This window comes from Populus trichocarpa, chromosome 13 (assembly GCF_000002775.5).
Source record: "Populus trichocarpa isolate Nisqually-1 chromosome 13, P.trichocarpa_v4.1, whole genome shotgun sequence".
Classification (NCBI taxonomy): domain Eukaryota; kingdom Viridiplantae; phylum Streptophyta; class Magnoliopsida; order Malpighiales; family Salicaceae; genus Populus; species Populus trichocarpa.
The window spans coordinates 25,207-44,303 of record NC_037297.2 but is presented as its reverse complement, the minus strand read 5'-3'; the positions used below and the strand labels follow the sequence as shown (position 1 = coordinate 44,303).

The 19,097-nt window shown below is 38.3% G+C and overlaps 3 protein-coding genes and 1 long non-coding RNA gene across 4 annotated transcripts; 1 reads left to right on the top strand and 3 right to left on the bottom strand.

The window, feature by feature from the left end:
• Positions 1-3,032: 3,032 nt before the first annotated feature.
• On the bottom strand, positions 3,033-4,110 carry LOC127904202 (uncharacterized). The gene is made up of 2 exons (XR_008057117.1): positions 3,955-4,110; positions 3,033-3,372 (listed from the first exon to the last, which is right to left on the bottom strand). It is a non-coding gene; the product is annotated as an uncharacterized LOC127904202 (long non-coding RNA).
• Positions 4,111-4,198: 88 nt separating this feature from the next.
• Positions 4,199-5,465, top strand: LOC7482221 (germin-like protein subfamily 2 member 1). The gene is made up of 2 exons (XM_002319412.4): positions 4,199-4,463; positions 4,749-5,465. Exons 1-2 carry the CDS (start codon positions 4,352-4,354, stop codon positions 5,285-5,287), a joined length of 651 nt encoding a protein of 216 aa, XP_002319448.1. The 5' UTR covers positions 4,199-4,351; the 3' UTR covers positions 5,288-5,465.
• A 1,028-nt stretch (positions 5,466-6,493) lies between these two features.
• Positions 6,494-11,347, bottom strand: LOC7464757 (glutamate--tRNA ligase, cytoplasmic). Its single transcript, XM_024584056.2, has 6 exons — positions 11,068-11,347; positions 10,603-10,690; positions 10,332-10,485; positions 8,811-9,913; positions 7,890-8,357; positions 6,494-6,958 (listed from the first exon to the last, which is right to left on the bottom strand). Exons 1-6 carry the CDS (start codon positions 11,214-11,216, stop codon positions 6,722-6,724), a joined length of 2,199 nt encoding a protein of 732 aa, XP_024439824.2. The 5' UTR covers positions 11,217-11,347; the 3' UTR covers positions 6,494-6,721.
• A 590-nt stretch (positions 11,348-11,937) lies between these two features.
• On the bottom strand, positions 11,938-18,173 carry LOC7482219 (phytochrome A). Its single transcript, XM_024583997.2, has 5 exons — positions 17,690-18,173; positions 14,940-17,006; positions 13,848-14,664; positions 12,661-12,951; positions 11,938-12,303 (listed from the first exon to the last, which is right to left on the bottom strand). The coding sequence occupies exons 2-5, from the start codon at positions 16,993-16,995 to the stop codon at positions 12,087-12,089; spliced, it is 3,381 nt and encodes a 1,126-aa protein (XP_024439765.1). The 5' UTR covers positions 16,996-17,006; positions 17,690-18,173; the 3' UTR covers positions 11,938-12,086.
• Between the last annotated feature and the right edge of the window lie 924 nt (positions 18,174-19,097).

Here is a 19,097-nt window from a genome sequence, read left to right as displayed (position 1 = left end):
CTGAGAGAAATAAATAAATAAACAGAGATTTTTGGTGGATTAGTTTTTAAGTTATGTTTCACATATATGACCTTTATATACAAATTTATTTGCTGACTCAAAGAAAAATCATAAATATATTTTATTATAGAAATAAATTGTAATCTAAATCAAAATCTTAATTTAAAACCCTTTTCGTATAACTTATATGAAAATCTTTGAGTCATAATTCAAAAATAGTAGTTCATGAATAACTAATTATACAAAAAAAAAAATTAATAATTAGATGCATGCTATAGTACGTAAACAATGATTCAAAGCAACATTGTGGAGAATAGATATAATATGAGTTAGAATTCATAAGCAAAATTTTTTTTACTTAATTAAATCAAAATCTTGATTCTTTTCTGTAATAATTTTTTTATTTAAGTTAAAAGTTATTTCTAACCAAAAATATTTCTAACTTTAATTTGGGTAAAAAAATTAAAAACTATATTAAATCAAAATTAGAAAATCATACAAAACATAACCTTAATCAAAATTTAAGTCATTCTTATCAAACATGTTTTTAATTTAAAATTATTTTAACTCATTTTTTTCAACTTTTAAATTATGAATTAAAGTAAAAAATCATAATTTAAATTTAGTATACCAAAAACAGATTCTTAATCAAGTGAACAGTCAAGAATTCCATGCTCTCGTAATAATTAATGAGTAGTGAGTGGATGCAGGTACAGACTGCACTGCAAAAATGATATGCAGGTACAGACTGCACTGCAAAAATGATATGTATTGTCCATAGATGATGAAAACACATATAGCTGGTGTGATGGCATCCTCAATGCATAAATCAGTTGATGTTTCCATTCCTAAATTGGGAATCAAGCATGATCATCAACACTGCCAAGAGAATTTCAATTCTTCTTAACACACACACACACATATATATATATAGCTGAACTTTCCATTACTTCCAATTTATAGCTCGGCAGTAGTACTGTTGTTAATTAGTAGAAGTTAGAACAATGTTGAAATATTGAGCGAATGCCAGTTAAACAGCAAAACAAGATTGTCTTGGAGTCTTCTTGCATGGTCTATCTACCAGGGGCACTTGCCAAGGCAAGTGTTCTTGCACGAGCAGTGCTGCAACTTCCTTTATTTATTTTTGTTTTGCTTTGCTTGGAATTTAATATTCATCATAGCTAGCTTGTTCCTCTAACATAAGCATTCATCTCCAAACTTTGTATAATATGATTTGCATGATGTAGGATTGTAAATATATGATCAGGCTATACATTAATTAATTAAGACCAATCTTTACCATATTTCGATCCCACCAGTTTATTTCAGATCCCTTGTTATTATTATAATTAACTTGCTATTGCAGGTGATATATAATATATATAGCAACACAGAGCAGCAGCAAGACTGCTTCTAATATTGTTGAAATGTAAAATCATCGTCATCGTAAAGGTGTGTGCGGGCGATTCGCCATGCTAGACAAGGAAATGGATGAAGATAATTAGGGACACAGACATCAACTGAGAGAGATAATTAACGAGAATAAAAGGGCTTTGATTTTATAGACATAATCTTAAATACTAATAATCAAGTAAACTAGAGAAATACATCAGGATCGAAAGGGGCAAGCAAGGCAATTGAATAAAGGGGGCAAACTGATGAAATTAAGAATAGGAATGATCAAAGACATGACATAACTACTGGTGTGTGTGATGATATATCATTCTCATTGATTCAGTTGATGCTTTGCTTGCAATTTAGAAAACTTGATCGTAATTTTAGCAGCCAATCCGTTGAATAAGGAGCTAGTGGGAAAACATTAATCATACGGGCTAAAAGATCATAACTAGATCAGTGCTATATATATGTACAATAAAATCGAATTGCTAGTACAAATGTCAAACATTAAATCTGCTTAAATATTTTAGGGTTGTTGCAATTAATGGATTCAGTACGTAGTCCTTCAGTTTTGAGATGAGATTTTCAATTCATGACCGACATTAATGATTGATATTAGATAATATAGGGTGGCGTAGGTGGGTGGAACATGAGGAATTTTCAGCAAGAATATTAGCCAGAACGAGCTGGCTGGCTAGGAAACTGAGATTTTTAATTCTCATTGGGTCAATACATCAATCCAGTTATTAGATATTGCACGGCATGTATTCTCCCCACATACGTCGGCTGGCTTTAATTGATTTGTTCCAAATGATGTCTATGCATGCCTGGAAGCATTCCATTTAGATTTAAGTACATTGGGTCTTTAATCTAACCTAGTTGATCATCATCTATATTAAGCTAGCTAGCTAGAATCCGAATATGTTAGTTAGGAGCCTCGAGGACCTGACCCTACGTACGTCCCTGAAAGAAGAGGTTGTTCTTAATTAATTGCAGTGCAGATATGAACATATTGCAAGACAAGAACACAACCCTATAATCACAGAATTTGAGCAGCTGGTAGGTTCTGTTTTGTTTTTTGCTACGACTGTGGCAGCCAAGGAGATCAAGAGAGATTGTACGTATTAATTTCCTTAAATAATCCGCAAACATTAATTCTACCGTTTCTCCAAACGCAACCCATGTAGCGTTTTGCATCCGCTAGTCAACGCAACCGTTCCATACAAGGCAGGTTATATTACAAGCTACTTCTAAACCTGTTTCACCAGAAAGAAAGATAATGTAATTTAATAAAAAGAAACTATATATAGTGCTTTACCACTCTGAGCTGCAACCTGTTTCATTTGGTTTACCCTCCCTTGATAAGAGGATCCTAAATTTATCCATTTTAATCAATATTATTTATTGCTGCAGCCTGCAGGGAATATATGTCTCCATGGATTAATTAGGGTTAAAAATAGAAAATAAAAAAACTCTAAATGGTGTTTTAGAGATTTAAGCCTATAAAAGGCTGAACAGGTAACCCAAGGGGTCTGCTAGTACAGCAAGGTAAACAAAAGGGACACCAAAACAGGACCATGCGCGCGATTCACTAGACTACAGCTAGCTATATAAAACAATCAGAACTCCAGCCCTTAACAAATCACAGTGATGATTTCATACTGCATCATCATGTATTCATGCTGCTTCTAATTAATCAAATCACTTTGATGACTCATTAGATTCCTTACAGCGTAAAAAATTAGAAAGTTGACGTTAAAAAAACAAAAACAATTAATTTCTCCAGCATAGTGGTTACAGAGATGCTATTTGACTTGAATTTATACAGTTTCAACCTCACCAGGTTGGGTTAGTTTAGTGGATATCACCTAGCTAGCTAGGAGGAGGTTGGGGGTTTGCTTTCTCCGGGTCTCATGTTTGAATTCTCCAGCCAATAAAAACTCTTGGGCCACAGTTCGCATGGTGCAAAGCACCCTGTGTAAATGCCAAACTAATTATTCTAGTGCGTGAAAACTGGTTCAGGATAGTACCTTGCGTTAGCAAAAAAAATATAAAGTTTCTAATCCATAAAGCCTTGAAATATTCTTTGCATAGATCATCAGCAGGAAAAAAAAAAAGAGAGAAAGAAAAGAAGAAGAGGCACGAGTGCAATTACTCCTAGCTAATCAAGAAACTTGGGAAATGGACATCCATGAATTTGGGACCTATCACTACCATTAATATGTTGTTTTTCTAGTCTAATGATAGAGAATATCTTCGAACTACATTGTATTTTAATTAAAACAGAGTCTCCCTCTCTCTCTTTCTTTTTTCAATGAAATCTCTCAAATTAATTTGATGTAAAATCTCTTAAATACCGAACTTCAAGATTTATTTTTTTTCTTCTAAAAAGCAAACATCTTGAACAGTTAATTTAGGGTTATAACATAGCATAAGATATGAGTTGTTAAAAGCGATAATAAATAATGGCGTGTGGGTGACCAAGACGGAGTCTAAGTACGCCTTCACAAAGAAGAATGAGACCCTGCAACCAAAGAAGAAGGCACCAGTACGTACCTGTTGCGGCGATTGAGATGATGACTTTCCTTTTGGTGTAAGAAGGCATGTTCCGTGCTTTAACGTTCACACCATTCCCCTCTTTCTTTTAGTTTTTTGGACTTTTTAAAGATTTTTATTTTTATTTTTATTTTTATTTTTATGCACGTAAATTGTGGTCAGTAGATTTAAGGCATCTTTGTGCCCTCACGCACAAGCTCTCACTATAAATGCATCTGCTCCACTTTTCTCTCCTATCCGCCAGACATCGCCCCGGCCTCCTTTCTTCTTATTTTTAGCTGCTACCTCCATCCTTTTCTCCTCCTCCTTAATTTTAAGCCTCCCGTTTCCTCCTCCTCTTTTATCCACAACCTTGAAAGCCACCTATTATTCTAGCTGGTTTCTTCAGCTACTGGCCATGGCAGCCAAGGTGGCCCTACTTTTCTTGACTTTTTGTGTGGCATTCTTGGCCACCGGTTCTGCTGATCCTGACCTGCTTCAAGATGTTTGCGTTGCTGATTTTGCTTCTGGTACTTTTCCTTCATTAACTTCTTCTTCTTCTTCTTCCTTGCATAATTATATTTTAATTTCCTTTTCTTAATTAGTTAATTATGCATGACGCGTATTGGGTGGGAGAGTTGACTTTTGACTTCCCTAGCTTCTTCCGCTTTTCCTTCTCAACTCGATTTCTTCATCTTTCTTGCATCTCTCCTGCCCTTCTTTTTTCTTCTTCTTGATCCTGTTATTTCCTTCACCTTCAATTCTTTTGTCATGCGCTGTTAACATGACTCATGCATGGATATATAATTAAACAGGAGTGAAGGTGAATGGTTTCACCTGCAAGGAAAACATAACAGCCGATGATTTCTTCTTCGCCGGGTTGGCTAAACCAGGTCTCACCAACAACACATTCGGCTCCTTGGTCACTGCCGCCAATGTTCAGAAGATCCCAGGACTCAACACCTTGGGGGTCTCCATGGCCCGCATTGACTATGCCCCAGGTGGCTTGAACCCACCCCACACACATCCACGTGCCACTGAGATGGTCTTTGTCCTTGAAGGCCAACTTGATGTTGGGTTCATCACCACTGCAAACGTTTTGATATCAAAGACCATCAAGGCGGGCGAGATATTTACTTTCCCGAAAGGATTGGTTCATTTTCAGAAGAACAATGGTCAGGTCCCAGCTGCAGTCATTGCTGCATTCGGTAGCCAGTTGGCAGGAACTCAGTCAATTGGTGCCACATTGTTTGCCGCCCAACCACCGGTGCCTGACAATGTCTTGGCCAAGGCTTTCCAGGTTGGTACCAAGGAGGTCCAAAAGATCAAGTCTAGGTTCGCACCTAAGAAGTGATTTATTGATTGATTGTTTAAAAACACATGTCCCCGAGCTAGCTAGCTAGGTCTTGATATATAACACGGATTATAAATCCTATAACTTGGCCTAGCAGCTGGGTCTTCTTTGTGATTGTTATTCTTGTAATTCTTCCTTTTATGGGAATCAATAACATGTGTAGTTTCATTGCTCTCTACCTCTCCTCTCCTAATCTTCTTCATCTGGGAGATTAATCCGCTAAACAGTACTACAATATTAATTAAAGCATCAAATTGTTTCTCGGAATAAGGAATTTAATTAGAGAAGCAGCAGCATGTTATGTTTACTGGAGGAGAAATAGCTAGGATAACAAGTAGTTTAACGTAAGAAGGCTTCTTCCTATCTACAAGTCAATGCCTTGGCTAACCCACCATCACCAACTCACAAGACAAGATTTTTTTTGTTTGTCCAAACCAATTCTTAATTACATTTCCGAGGAAAGGCCCGTCAACTCGAAGAGCTGTGCTTCTTTCTGCCTCTACAACAATTCCTGATTGAAATAATTTAAAAAATATTTTGCCATTCCACCAGCCCATACATCACGTGGATGTGCATTGGGGTCATGCCATAAACAGGGAAGGGAAAATTAACCCTCGCTCGAGAAAGTCAAAGCAAAATAAAGCAATTCGGGTGGGTAATGGCTTCATAATATTTTTAATTAAATGCCTTACTGCTTCGCTTTACATTTACCCCCCCAGTCTGAATAATCATATTAGTATGTGCAAATCATGATAATGCTTAACTATATATTAAAAACTGTTGAGGGGTGGGAGCAGCAGCATTGTCCATTTATTATTAATAAATCACATGAAGGCCACCTAATTATGTTTTTGCTTTAAGAGTTGAAGCAATATTGAGTTTCTGAAAAGGCAGGCAGGCAGGCATGAATTAAAAGGAAGAAAAATACAATCCGGACCATCCCCTTCTTCGATGTTAATGGTCTTCTGACGTGTAAATTGTGGATTCAAAGTTGTTTAAAACAATGCAAACGGCTTAATCATATAGTTTCTTTCTTGCCTGAAAATGACAACACGTACGAGTGCATGTAGCTGTGCTCATCTTCTAGAACCAGACATAAAAGGAAAAGGAGAGTAGCACATGTGATGTGATATAATCATTAAAAGGAAGCTAAATCTAATCAGAGGGGAAATGCATAGTCACAACCGCCACATTCAACTTCCATCAGGATCTAAACTGGTACTGGATTAATTCAAACTTTCAAAATTACTGAAACCACATCAACTGGGTGAAAAGGCAAGGTTCAATTAGCAAGGCAAATTAGTGAAGTATCACATCAAAAACTTCAGTAGAAATGCATGTCTGCATGTAAAAGGAAGAGAGTCAGAAACTCCCAAAATTTCATCACATGATTGAAAGAAACATAGGTTCAACTCCTCAAAGCCAGAAAATATGCTAGTCAAATGTGAAGGTCTTCCTCAATGAGGTAGCTTGTCGGCCATCTGGAATTGCAAACAGAACTACAGGCTTTGAAGGTCTGACAAAAGGAGCATCACATCTGAAGTAGCCCTTCCTCTCCAGCTGCAATATCTCTCCACGCTTCAAATTTCGCATGTTTGAATCCCCGAGTGCTGCAGTCTCTTTCTTGGTACACGGGTTAAGTACATCATGGAAACTCTCTCCTTCCTCCAACTGCAACCACAATGGTCACAAGCTCCAACCAAAAATTTAAATTTTATGTACTAGCTAATCAGTATGGTTACAATTCTGCTTTCAAGGTATTAAGACAAATATAATGTATTGAGCAAAACATTATGCCACATGACTATTCTTACCCACCCTCATCACCACCAAAACCCCCATAAACACTCAATTTAGATCAATAAAACCCGACTCCAATGTGGTTGAGTCAATTACATGAGTCCATCTCCATTATATTCTTTTTTTGTGCCACATAAATGTTCAATTAAATAGATGCATCAAATGGTGTTACCCACTCCAAAGTTTCTTGTGTATTCATTCTACACTCTTCACATCCACACACAAAAAAGGAAAAAAAAAACACAATAAAGCCACCTTGAAAACTTGCAATTTTAAATGCATCAGAGGCATTGGGATAAATCAACAACTGAAATACTAAATTCAGACAACTGGACAAAAACAATTCGAATAAACAACAATACTGAGAAAGTTTTAAAGAACAACCTTAAGATAAATTTGAAAAAGAACATGAAAAGTAGATGAGTCAACATTCACGAAGCTGGTTGGAAAAAGGATCCGATCCCAAGTACACATGTATTGAGAAAGTCATTCAATTAAAAGTAAGTATGGTGACATGAGAATAAATAACTCAAGGCTTATACAAAACGATCAGTATCTACAGGGAAAAATAATTAGCCGTCGGGAGTAAAGTAGCCTTACTTTCAGTGGCCAAAAAAAGCAACAAAAGAATTAGAACAAAAAAAGAACACTCTCTCTCAAAAATTGATTGAAAGCAAAGAACAATAAACCACCCCTAACAACTAAAGTTCTCAAAGTAGACAAGTTTTAAACTGTCACACAACTGTACTCTTTTGAAAAGGAACAAAACAAAAAGCTCCAAAGTCCATAGATGAAGAATTACCTTTTTCTTTGTGATTAGATAGTCAAAGTCCACCAGAGTGAGGTTAACTAATTCACTTGTATCTGGTAGCCAGGTGAACTTCAATTTTGTGGTCTTGACAGATCCTTCGAGATGCAAAACACCGCTCAAGTGTGTGACCTTTCCATCCTGGTCCTTCTCAATTTCCTTTACTATGGCATTTCCCCAATCCATTAAGGTTATTTCCTCATTTACAGAGATCGACTCTGCATCTGCATGGTCTATCCATATCCTATTTGTGTATGTTGTGGCCTTCTCTCCAGCACCCTCATGTTTCTTGTGCCTTTGTATGATCCGAACAAATGGTTGCTCAGGACCATTGGTCAACGTCAATGGTACCCTTTGTTCTTCAATGACAGCAGTATGCCTGGGACACATAGGATCAATAATCTTCTTATTAATTGTCCAAAGCTTGTCCCATTCCATGAGATTAAGATTTTTTGATGCCCCCTGAAACCAAATAGAATTAGAATTAAAACTTTAAGAGGATAAAAAGCTTACTGCACAAAATAATCCACAAATATAAATCAATGGCCATATATTTGCACATGTAGAAGTAAATAAGGAATATTGGCATGCACAGATGTGACGAATCTGAACTTTCCATCCTAAGCCATCTTATAACCAAACGAATTCCTCAATTCAAACAAACGTCCCAAGAATGAGATAAAGTTCTTTGGTCTAGTTAGAAATAAAAAAAGGAAATGGAAGAAATCTGCTTTCACGGGCACAACAGAAAGTTTTTCGAGGTTCACAGGCCATTTTTTTTGTTGTATATTCTTCAACTAGAATCAAGATTTCTCATCAGATCTGTATACAGTATCTCGTTCTGACTATAAAATAAAATAAAATAAAATAAATCAGAATAGAAAGATGTAAAGACATAGACACATGTTAGCTTGCCTGTTCAAGAATGAATTGCACCAGTGCCTCAATTTTCAAACCTCTGCGAACAATTCCTTGGACAGTTGGAAATCGAGCATCATCCCATCCATCAACCTTTCCGTTTTCAACAAACCAACGGAGATGACGCTTGCTGAGAATTGTGTAGACCATATTCAACCGGCTAAATTCATAAATGTGAACCTTTCGCAGTCCCATATCTGCTTGAATCCTGTCATATTGAGCATTTCGATCATGGTACTCACTCGATCGAAGTGCATGAGTTATACCTTCTACAGAATCAACAAATGGACAAGCAAAATCATATGTTGGATAAATCTTGTATTTGGACCCAATCCGATGGTGAGGAACAGGATTGCAACGATAGTACACTGGATCTCGAAGAGACTTGTTTGGATCTTGCATGTCTAACTTACCACGGACACAGCACTGTAATCCTCTCTCTGATCCTGTGATCATTTCCTTCCACAATTTCAGATGCTCCTCTACATTGTTGCTCCTACATTTTGATTCAATGCCATCCATTCTTTCTTTCTGCATTTGCTCCCGTGGAGTATCATCAACATAAGCTTTACCCTGGCGGATCAAACTTTCAGCCATTTCCATCAACTGGGGGAAGTAATCAGACGTATGTGTAACAGTTTCATATTTGATACTCAATGTCTCAATATCTTTTAGAAGATTGTCTACAAATTCATTGCTTTCCTTCGATGGATTTGTATCATCAAAGCGAATTATCATTTGGCCTTGGTACCGTTGAGCAAAATACTGGTTGAGTAGAGCTGCTTTTGAGTGTCCGATGTGAAGATAGCCACTAGGTTCAGGAGCAAATCGCAGGCACACCTTTCCAATTTCAGCATCAGGAAGATCTACTTCAGATGAAGGCCTGCTGCTTGCTTTTCCCTTTTCTGGGTTATCTCCACTGACAACCTGTTGCCCTTTTGGTTTAGCTGCTGCAGGCTTTCCCGAGCCCTTTTTCCCAGCATATGTTGATATGGCTTCATTCAAAGCATCGCTATATTCATCAAATATTGAATTGAACCAGCGTGCTAAGTTTGGGAACTTCTTGGACTTCCTCCATCTTTCCCATCTCAGCCCAGTTCCTGAAAAGCATAAAGTGTCAAACACATGACTAGAAGGATGTGCGTGATGAAAAACTGAATTCTTGAAATACAAAATGAATGAGATAGGAACAATCTAGCAATGCACATGATACTATGGTTGTCGATCCGTCATCCCTTGGAGCACCACCAGTTTATTTTGCTAAATGAAATGCTGTAGTTGATGGTAAGTCGCGCAATCAAGAAAAGCAGTTCCCGAACTCTTATTTTGATATTCTGGGACTCTCAACATAAATGCAGTAAAATCAATCAACGCATGTCAGAAATTCAGCTCAACAAAGACGCGCTTGAGTGAACAAAAAGAGAAGCCAGCAAATAATGGATTTCTTTTTCATTGAAACTTGATACTCACTAGTGAGTAAATGCAGTAAACTAAACAGTTAGGAGTTGGAAGCTGCACCTGCAAGACCAGACCATATGGCAATGTCTGCAATCGACAAAGAGTGCTCCACAAGAAAGGTGCGACTTTGCAGATAATTGTCAATAAAGTTGCAGGCATTCTCGAATTCAGAGCCTACAGATAGGACAGGAGCATAATCGAGCCACTGATCAATCTGAGAAATGGAAAGGAAATGAGAAAGAAACTTTGTAAAAAGGAATGCATAACATGTTTAAGAAGGAAAAAAGCAAAACTATATAGAAAAAGGAGAGTGGGAAAGAGAATGAAAGACCTGGCTAGATTGAAATGGGTCCTGGCCATAAAGAATGGCAACACGGCCAATGTAGCGAAGAAGCACATAGGTTCCCTGCAATTTCAGCCTAGCAAACGTACATATAAACAAAGATGAAAATGTCATTAATTTGATGTCGAAGAGAATTAATCAAGTGATGGTGAATGGATAATTGGATACATAGATAGGTGATGAGATTAGGAATTTGGAGGCCAGTAAGGGACAAGGAACAACAAAAAGCTAAACCCGAAACAAAGCACAGGCATAAGAACCTTATTATTATTATTATTATTAAGAAAAAGGAGAAACCGTCACAATGGATGGGGAAAAAATAGTCATACAAATAAAATGGTCCAGAAGGCAATGAGAGAGAGGAAAAGGTAAAAGGGAAGCAAAGGGGTTATATAAGATAAAATAAAGAGACTTGATGGAGAGTAAAGAAAGAATAGAAGAAGGAATGGATACCCATTAGAGAAGACGAAAGCAGGAAGAGAAGCAGAATCAGCAGCAGCAGCAGTGGGAGGAGGAAGAGTGAGGGACGCAACCTTGGCGGCTGCGATGACAGACAATGGAGGAGTACTGTCAGAGGCAAAACAAAAGTCTTTTATCTCCATCTCCGTCGCCAGTTAAGATAAAATGGAGGAAATGAGGAGAGTTGATGCAGAGAGTGAGTCAGGCACGACGCAACGCTAACTACATTAGTTCTCTTGTCCACTCTCCTCTGCGTACAAATTACACTACAAGAATCTCTTTATCATTATTTATTCTTTTTTTTTTTTTTTTTATATGTAGTTGTTAATTGACCTTTGGGCCCTGCCCTTCTTCACTGCATGTAGTCTGGGCTCTTCTAGGCTCTAGCCCACTTCAATTCACCCAACTCGGCCCAACCTCTCTTTTCTTCATAAATTTACCTTTTCTTTTCTTCTTTTATCTTACAATAACAGCTAGCTACCATTCATTTTATCGGAGGGGATTGCAAAATACACGCCACGCACTTTCGCCATAGAATATTTGCCCTGAGAGTTCATCGAACTGCATCTGACAGAAATTTGAAGATCGCCGTCGATGTTCTAAATCTCAAATATTATTTGGAAATTTTGAGTAAAAACGAAATCATTGCAGCATCATTTGCCTAATTCTAGTGTTTAAGCAACATGAATAAATCCTACAACTAATTAAGATTACAGCTTTTTACTGATTTACAAATCACACTTAAAAGGGTGTGATTTACTTTAAAATCACATCTTAACAATTAATCTCACTAAAATGAATTCAATTAGAATCTTAAAACCTATTCCAAATGAAATAAAAGAATTCAATTGGCAAATGCGTAAATAGTTGGAAATCAATTATTATAGCATAGCATAGGATTTGGTTACAAACAAGGTGTTAAAGTTCCACAATTCCAACCCCCCCTCCCTCTTCCACTATACACAAACACATCCCCCCATCTTCTTTCCTGGGATGGGCTGCCTTATTGTTTATCATGCCCTTTTTTGCGATTTATGGCCACCAGCAAGTTCTACTGATATGATAAAACTCGACTTCCCTGCTTCCCTCATGTACCGAACATCTCCGTTCATCAGCTTCACCAGCTTCCTGCTTATAACCAAGCTGATCCCCTCCACAGACGCATCTGTATCCTCCCCAAACATTTGATCTAGCAGTGCTTCAGGAATCCCTGCACCAGGATGCCTTATCCTGTCCAAAAAGTAGCATAATAACCCGAGTTATTAACTGAACCCCCAGCCCATAAACATATAATGATTCTCTTCATTTTATTAGGGTATGACTCGCTCAATCAGAGCAATATTTTAATGTCTTATCCTTTTGTTCACTCTCTATGCATTCCAACTGCTTTTACAGAAATGCATAGAGTAGCTGATCGATTAAATCGAGAATGTTTCTTTTCCGTTCCTTTGGTGGCTTGGAGCCACTTATTTATCCGAAACAAGAGATACCAAAGTCATCTGATATTTGACATGCATGGATGCTTGAATTACACCTAAACGTAACCATATCTAGATATTGAAATCTCATTTATGCCTCAAGTGGTACCTGAGTTCCAGATGCACAAGATAAACAGATTGCCCCAACTGGTCTTTGGTTAAGCTAGCTGAAACAGAAAGCAGGCCTCCAGATGGTGTAAAATTAACTGACATCTGCAAGAAATCAGCTAACACCTGTTGAAGCCTGATGCTATCACCATACAGGGTCTCAGCCATCGTCTCTTCAGCTGCATCGTTGATTATTCGAATGCCCTTTTCATTGCTCTTCATCATGACTTGACTGGTAGCTGCCACTAGTACCTCACGCAGGGTAAACTCCACCATTTCCAGATCCAAGTAACTGGCCACAATTCAGAAGGGGAAAACAACTGTTAATGAGAGATTGAGAAATAAAAGTATTAGGTTTCCATAAATCATGTTGAGCTTGTGCACGCATTATAGGCAGATTGAGCAGCAGCTCTCTTGATTTTCAACCACAAAACTACCACACTCACACATCAGTTTGTCCTCAGATGGTAGAGCCTAACCAAGAGTTCCATAAAGGAAATTGATTTATTGGCCATGTGTGGACTAATTATTAATAGATGGAGTTGCAAAAAACTAGCTTGAGAGGAAATACAACAACTCTGAGAAGTGAATATGAAAGACCTGTGGATTCAGATGTATAAAAGAACTTTGTTACTTCTGAGAACTAGGATATTAAAAGTAATGTTTGTTTTGAAAAAATTCTGTTGAGATTTCACATCAAGCAAGCACATTCACCACCAAAAGCAAGACAGAAAGGATGGGGAAGTATATTTTACAAAGGAAAAATTGAAATATTCCAAGTCCAAACTATTGAACATGACCCCTACCAAATCCACAAGGAATCCAATTCAGTTATAGTGTAACACACGTTCATAGATTGCAGTGAGCAAGCATGCAATTGAAGACCAAAACTATTTGAAGAGGCCATATAAAACTTAAAACTATGAGTGCCATAACACACCAAAATCATTTGAGAAAGCTTGCAATCCAATAAAAAATGAACAAAGAGGTTCACTCAACTTCTATAAGTAGCAAACGTTCCTGTAATGTAACAAATTTAAATTCAAAGATGTACTATTCCTAAGAATCTTGGATGCAAGGTGAAATGCATTTCTCCTAACAGTACAATGATTTTTTTTCCCCAGGAAATGCATAGCTTAATAAAAAAAGAACAGGGATATCAATCTGATAGATTGGACTTTATCATACCCTTCGATGATGCTATCTAGATCTGAGTCATCAAGAATCTTGCTGAGTTGGCACTGGCACTGGGCACTGGTATGCAGAAGCTCCTTTTGTTCTGCTCCCAACTCGGTTCCCTCCATCATTTTTCCAGAAAATATAATTCCAGAGAGAGGATTCCAGATCTGCCTTTTTAAATAAGCCAATGCTTTCAATCTTTTCAAAGCAGTTTGCTCTGATAATCGCTGGACATGAAGTGCTTGTTGCAGCTCTTGGCTTGCAAGCTGTAGAAAGCAGAATACCCCAGTGACTGCACCCTCTCTGTCCAATTTCTTACTCACACACAGCAGGCATTCCACATACTTTCCAGTCCGAGCAAAGAAACCAAAAGAAACCTTCTCGGATTCCTGGCCAGTCATGGCAGTATTAAGAACAACACCAAGATTTACAAAAGCCTCCTGGTTCTTGAGACGACAGCATGCCATGTTTAACCCAAAAACCTCTCCCAATAACATTTTATCTAGAACTTCTTCTCGTTTCCAACCAGTCAAATTTGTCATGGCAGGATTCCACTCAGAACACCAGCCAAACTCATCCGTCCCAAATATTGGGGGAATCAAAGGGTTTCGGTTTTGTACAATTGCTTTGTAATCCCCTTCAATCCGGGTGAACTTGTCCATGACCATCTTCTGGCCAGTGATATCTTGACCCACAAAGCACACCCCCACAACATTTTCATGAAGGTCCCTGCTTGCACAGGCATTAACAACTAAGCAGATGGGGCCACATTCAGACTTGGAACCATGTGTCTTGATCTCAAATTGTATGTTTTGCTCTTCTTTGCCTAATCAAAAAAGAAAGGAAAAGTATTGAAAGTGGCGCAGATGAATTGGAATATTCTACAGAACAGTATACACCCACCCGAGAGATTCAAACAAGCACCACTTCCTCTCAGGCAAAGAATAACATTTTGTTAATAACAAAACAAGTAAGAGATGACCAGAACGTAAAATGACATACCAAAGATATTCAAACAACCATCATTTCCACTCAGGCAAAGAATAACATTTTGTTATTAACCAAACAAGTATGAGATGACCAGAACATAAAATGACATACCCTGCAATGCCAAGAATAACATTCTTTTGACTATGTCAACCGAAGAATCTTCCACAAGTGTTAGCAAATGCTTCCCGATTGCTTTATCAACAAGAAGACCAGTCAATTCAGAAATTTTTGTATTCCACCCGTTAACTAGACCATCAACATCAACTGCCAAAATTGGCACTGTAGCTGTTTCAATTAAACGGACCATCTCACTAGTAACTGCTTCAAGTTCTTGCATCCCTTCAATTTTGAGGTCGCTTAGCCTTGCATGAATTGTTTTGGTATCCACATCCATGGTTTCAATGTCTTTGAATGCGTTCCTCAGGATAAGCTGCAGAGAATGGATTGCATCCATTTCATAGTCCTTCCAAGGCAAACTCCTTGTCTTGACAACTTCAAGGAAGGCCTTGAAAGATGACCTAGGGTGCATTCTCCTTCCATCATCCTTCTCCCCAGGTTCATGCTTTGCACCACCCCATCGAATTTCTGCAGCAGTCTGGGATCGAAACCAAAAAAGCATGTCCTTGGAAGTTATTCTCACAGCTGCCATTCCACAAACTACATCACCAAGAGCCAGAGCCCCTGGGTACCCTGCATCATACAAGCTGTCTGTACTCAAACCTGTAGAATCCATATGGTACTCGGAGAGCCAAAAAGCTATATCCTGAAGCTGCAGATCACTTGGAGTTATCCCCAACCTCCATATCTTATTCCTATAGAACAGGACAGCACCATCACACTTTACCAGATCCATAATGTTCGGGCTCTGTGTCACAATACCCAATGGTGCATCACGCATGAGCATATCACATAAGAGTGTCTGGGTGCGGAGGATGTTCTTCTCGACAATTTGATTTTCTAACTCCAATTCCTTGTTGACATGGATAGCAAATACTTGAGCTAGAAACTCACAAGCATACCTAAGAGGGAAAGGAACAAACCTCGGACTTGTATTATGACACACTACTAAACCCCAAAGTCTCTTTCTTTTCTGTGGGTTCACAGAATCAGGGGTATCACCATCTTCATCCCCATCATTGACTACAACTGCCATAACCAGAGAAGCGATGGAGTTCATGTTCTCCATGTATTGTAAATGACAACTGTGTGGGGCCCTCAGGGTTGAACCACACAATGTCAGATCAAATGGAAGCTTCTCATCCTGAAGCACCTTGACATGTTTCGCATGACAATCAACAATCATTCGAACTTTATTCTTCATAAATAGAAAGCGTGAAGCCTGAGGGATATCAGTGGCTGGATAGTGCAAACCCAAATATGGCTCCATGCCTGGCTTTGTAACCTCAGAGACCACTTCTCCATGATCATCATCATGAAATTTATAGGCCATCGCCCTATCATATCCAGTGAGCTCAAAAACCTCCTGAACCATTGTATCACAAAGCCTTTCCATGCTTCCACTAGGCAAAGACTGCAGCCGAGTAATCGCTTTGGCTGCAAGCTTGTATGATTGCAGAGCACCAGCAGCAGTCATGGGAACCTCGTAAGGCTTCACAGGTTCAAAGTCAATGATCAAACTGCCAGTCACCCGGTGAACAATGGCATAAAACGGCTTCCCAGAAGTCTTGCAATGGACCAATATAGGATTCAAAAGAGAAACATCCCCGAATCCCATGGCTTTTTGCAAGGCAGATGCACTAGGAGCAGTGAAGATAGTCCTGATGTCAGTTCCAATGCCAAGAACAGGATGTTCCCCAACACTTGGCACTGCATGACTGACCATAGTCAACAGTTCAGGGGCATTCTCACTGTATGCAACGACTTTGAAAGTTTTCTCATCTAAGGCTAGCAAGCATCCAAAAGGCTGGATCAGCTTGCCTTTCTGGATGTGGTGAAGATAAGTTGTAGTTACTTTGTCAGACCTGGGTGGCTGATCTCCACCAACTGAGTCAGTAACACGCACTGAGCTTGAGTAATCAAAAGAGCTGCCTGACTCCTCAAAATCAGCATGGAGCTTGGCATCCACAGTGGTCTGAGCAATAATCCTAGCACTGTGTCTTGATCTTGCTGAATTGCTGGATGAGTGGCTTGGCCTTGAAGAAGACATTTTCACTCAAACTGTTGAGAGGAAAAGAATGAAAACGATGAGATAAAATCTTATCTACTTCTACGCACGAAGAACAATATCTTTTTGCATAAAGTGATACAAACACTAACCATTCTTTTTGCATAAAGTGAAACAACCATAGCAGTAATTGTTATTGATACAAATGTTGTCTTTATTCCCACCTTTAGTGTAATCATTTCGTCATTATCATCAAACCAGTTGGAACGAGTAGTAAGAAAAAAGATAATGGCAGTGGAACTGAGAAATTTTTGTGAATACGGCCTTCGATGATGATGAAAACATCAGAATTTCTAAATGAGTACCTCAAGTATTCAAAGATAAGAAAACTTGATCATAGAGAATCTAATGCCCTATTACTGAATACTTGTCATCTTCCCTTAGATTATTAATACCTTTAAGTGCAATAAGTTACTAAACAAAAACAACAAAGAAATCATTTTGAAAAATACAATTTTTTGTTCATTTTATACCTAAATTGCACCCACAAAGTATTATGATCACAAAGGATGGACTCCCCGATCAACTAATATAATAAAAAAACAATTATAAAGATCAAATTTTTAGCAACTAAAATATGAAATTTCTTCACCCAGACTTGATTGTTTTAAGCTGAAAAATGACCATTACCAGAGCATTAGAAAGAGAAAAGATAAGGAAAGGAAAAGCCTCTAACCTTATGAGATGATGAACGAAGCGGAACCCAGTTATGATAGATCCAGTAAGGTTCAACAACTGGGGTTTAAACGCTTGAAGAAGAGAACGAAGGAGGAGAAGAAAAATAAAAGCAAGTAAAATGAGAATCCCAAGTGACCCCGGGAAACAGAAACCCCATATCTTGTTAATAAAATAATAGAGTAGAAAATATACTGATGACTGCCTTTCCCTTCCCTCTTGTGTCTCTGTGACTGTTGTTGTGAGGGACCCCTCCACTCCAATCCCTTCTTCTATCCCAGCACAGGGCAGGGGACCACGAACCAATATTATATTAGTATATCAGTCACTGGGTTTTAGATACCATTTACAGAGATTGAGGAATTCCTTGATGGGTGGGTTTGCCTTCGCTCAAACTCGAAAACACTAGCAGTCACGGTTGTCCTGGTCTTGGATAAAGAAATAAGTCCCCTTGCTATGGTTTGGTTGGTTTTACAAAGTACAGCAGCTTTGGGTCACCCCTATAAATAGCATGGACTGCTAATTTCATTGGTTTATCCTTTTGTCTTCTTTTTCTTTATTTAATTTGATTTAAAATTGGTATGTTATTTTTGGTAAAGCCATGATGGATCTGGTGTTGATAAGCACCTCAGCACATGCCTGATGTCTCCCACACTAATCCCAAACAAAACTGCAAAAACTATTCTTATTGGACTGGCAAGTGCCTAATCCACTTTGTGATTATTATAAATTAAAGTATATGGGGAGTGTGTATGCAAGTGGGATCCTATCCTCAACAAAAGAAAAGAGATTTGGCCCTTTGGATAGGTGAATTATGAATTGAGAAGGAAGCTTAACTTTGACTAATTAGCTGATGCTAGAAAACAAAGGGTAAAAAGCCAAAGACATGTGAAAAATAGGGAGGCCCCATCGTAAAACATGAGGCCATGCCTTCTGTGTTAACTCGACTTAAACACAAACATCACAGTGAGTTATGGTATTCACGTGCACTCCAACTCCGCAATGCATTGCAATCCAATCCTGACGCATCTTCTACATTCAGATTGGCCTTTTGGGCCATACTTCACTGGTGTCATTGAATTCTCGATTTCCAATATGTATATTTGTTCTGGGAATGGTATGATAGCAGAGTAGGGCCATTCCCTTTATCCATTTTGGACTAAATTCCAAGTTCATTGCTTTTACAAGACGGTGACTAGAGCATATGTCCTCCGTATTTTGACCCGAGAATGAACGAAGAAACCATCTTGTGATGGACCCTTTGTTTAGTTTCCAGCGGATCATGTATTCCTTCTTATCTTCAACAACAGGTGAACGGCGACAAGTTTGATATAGGTACCGAAGGAAGGGCATCGATGCTCTTATCTGTTAAATTTTTGTCACTTGCAACCTCTCTCTAAGCATTTCTT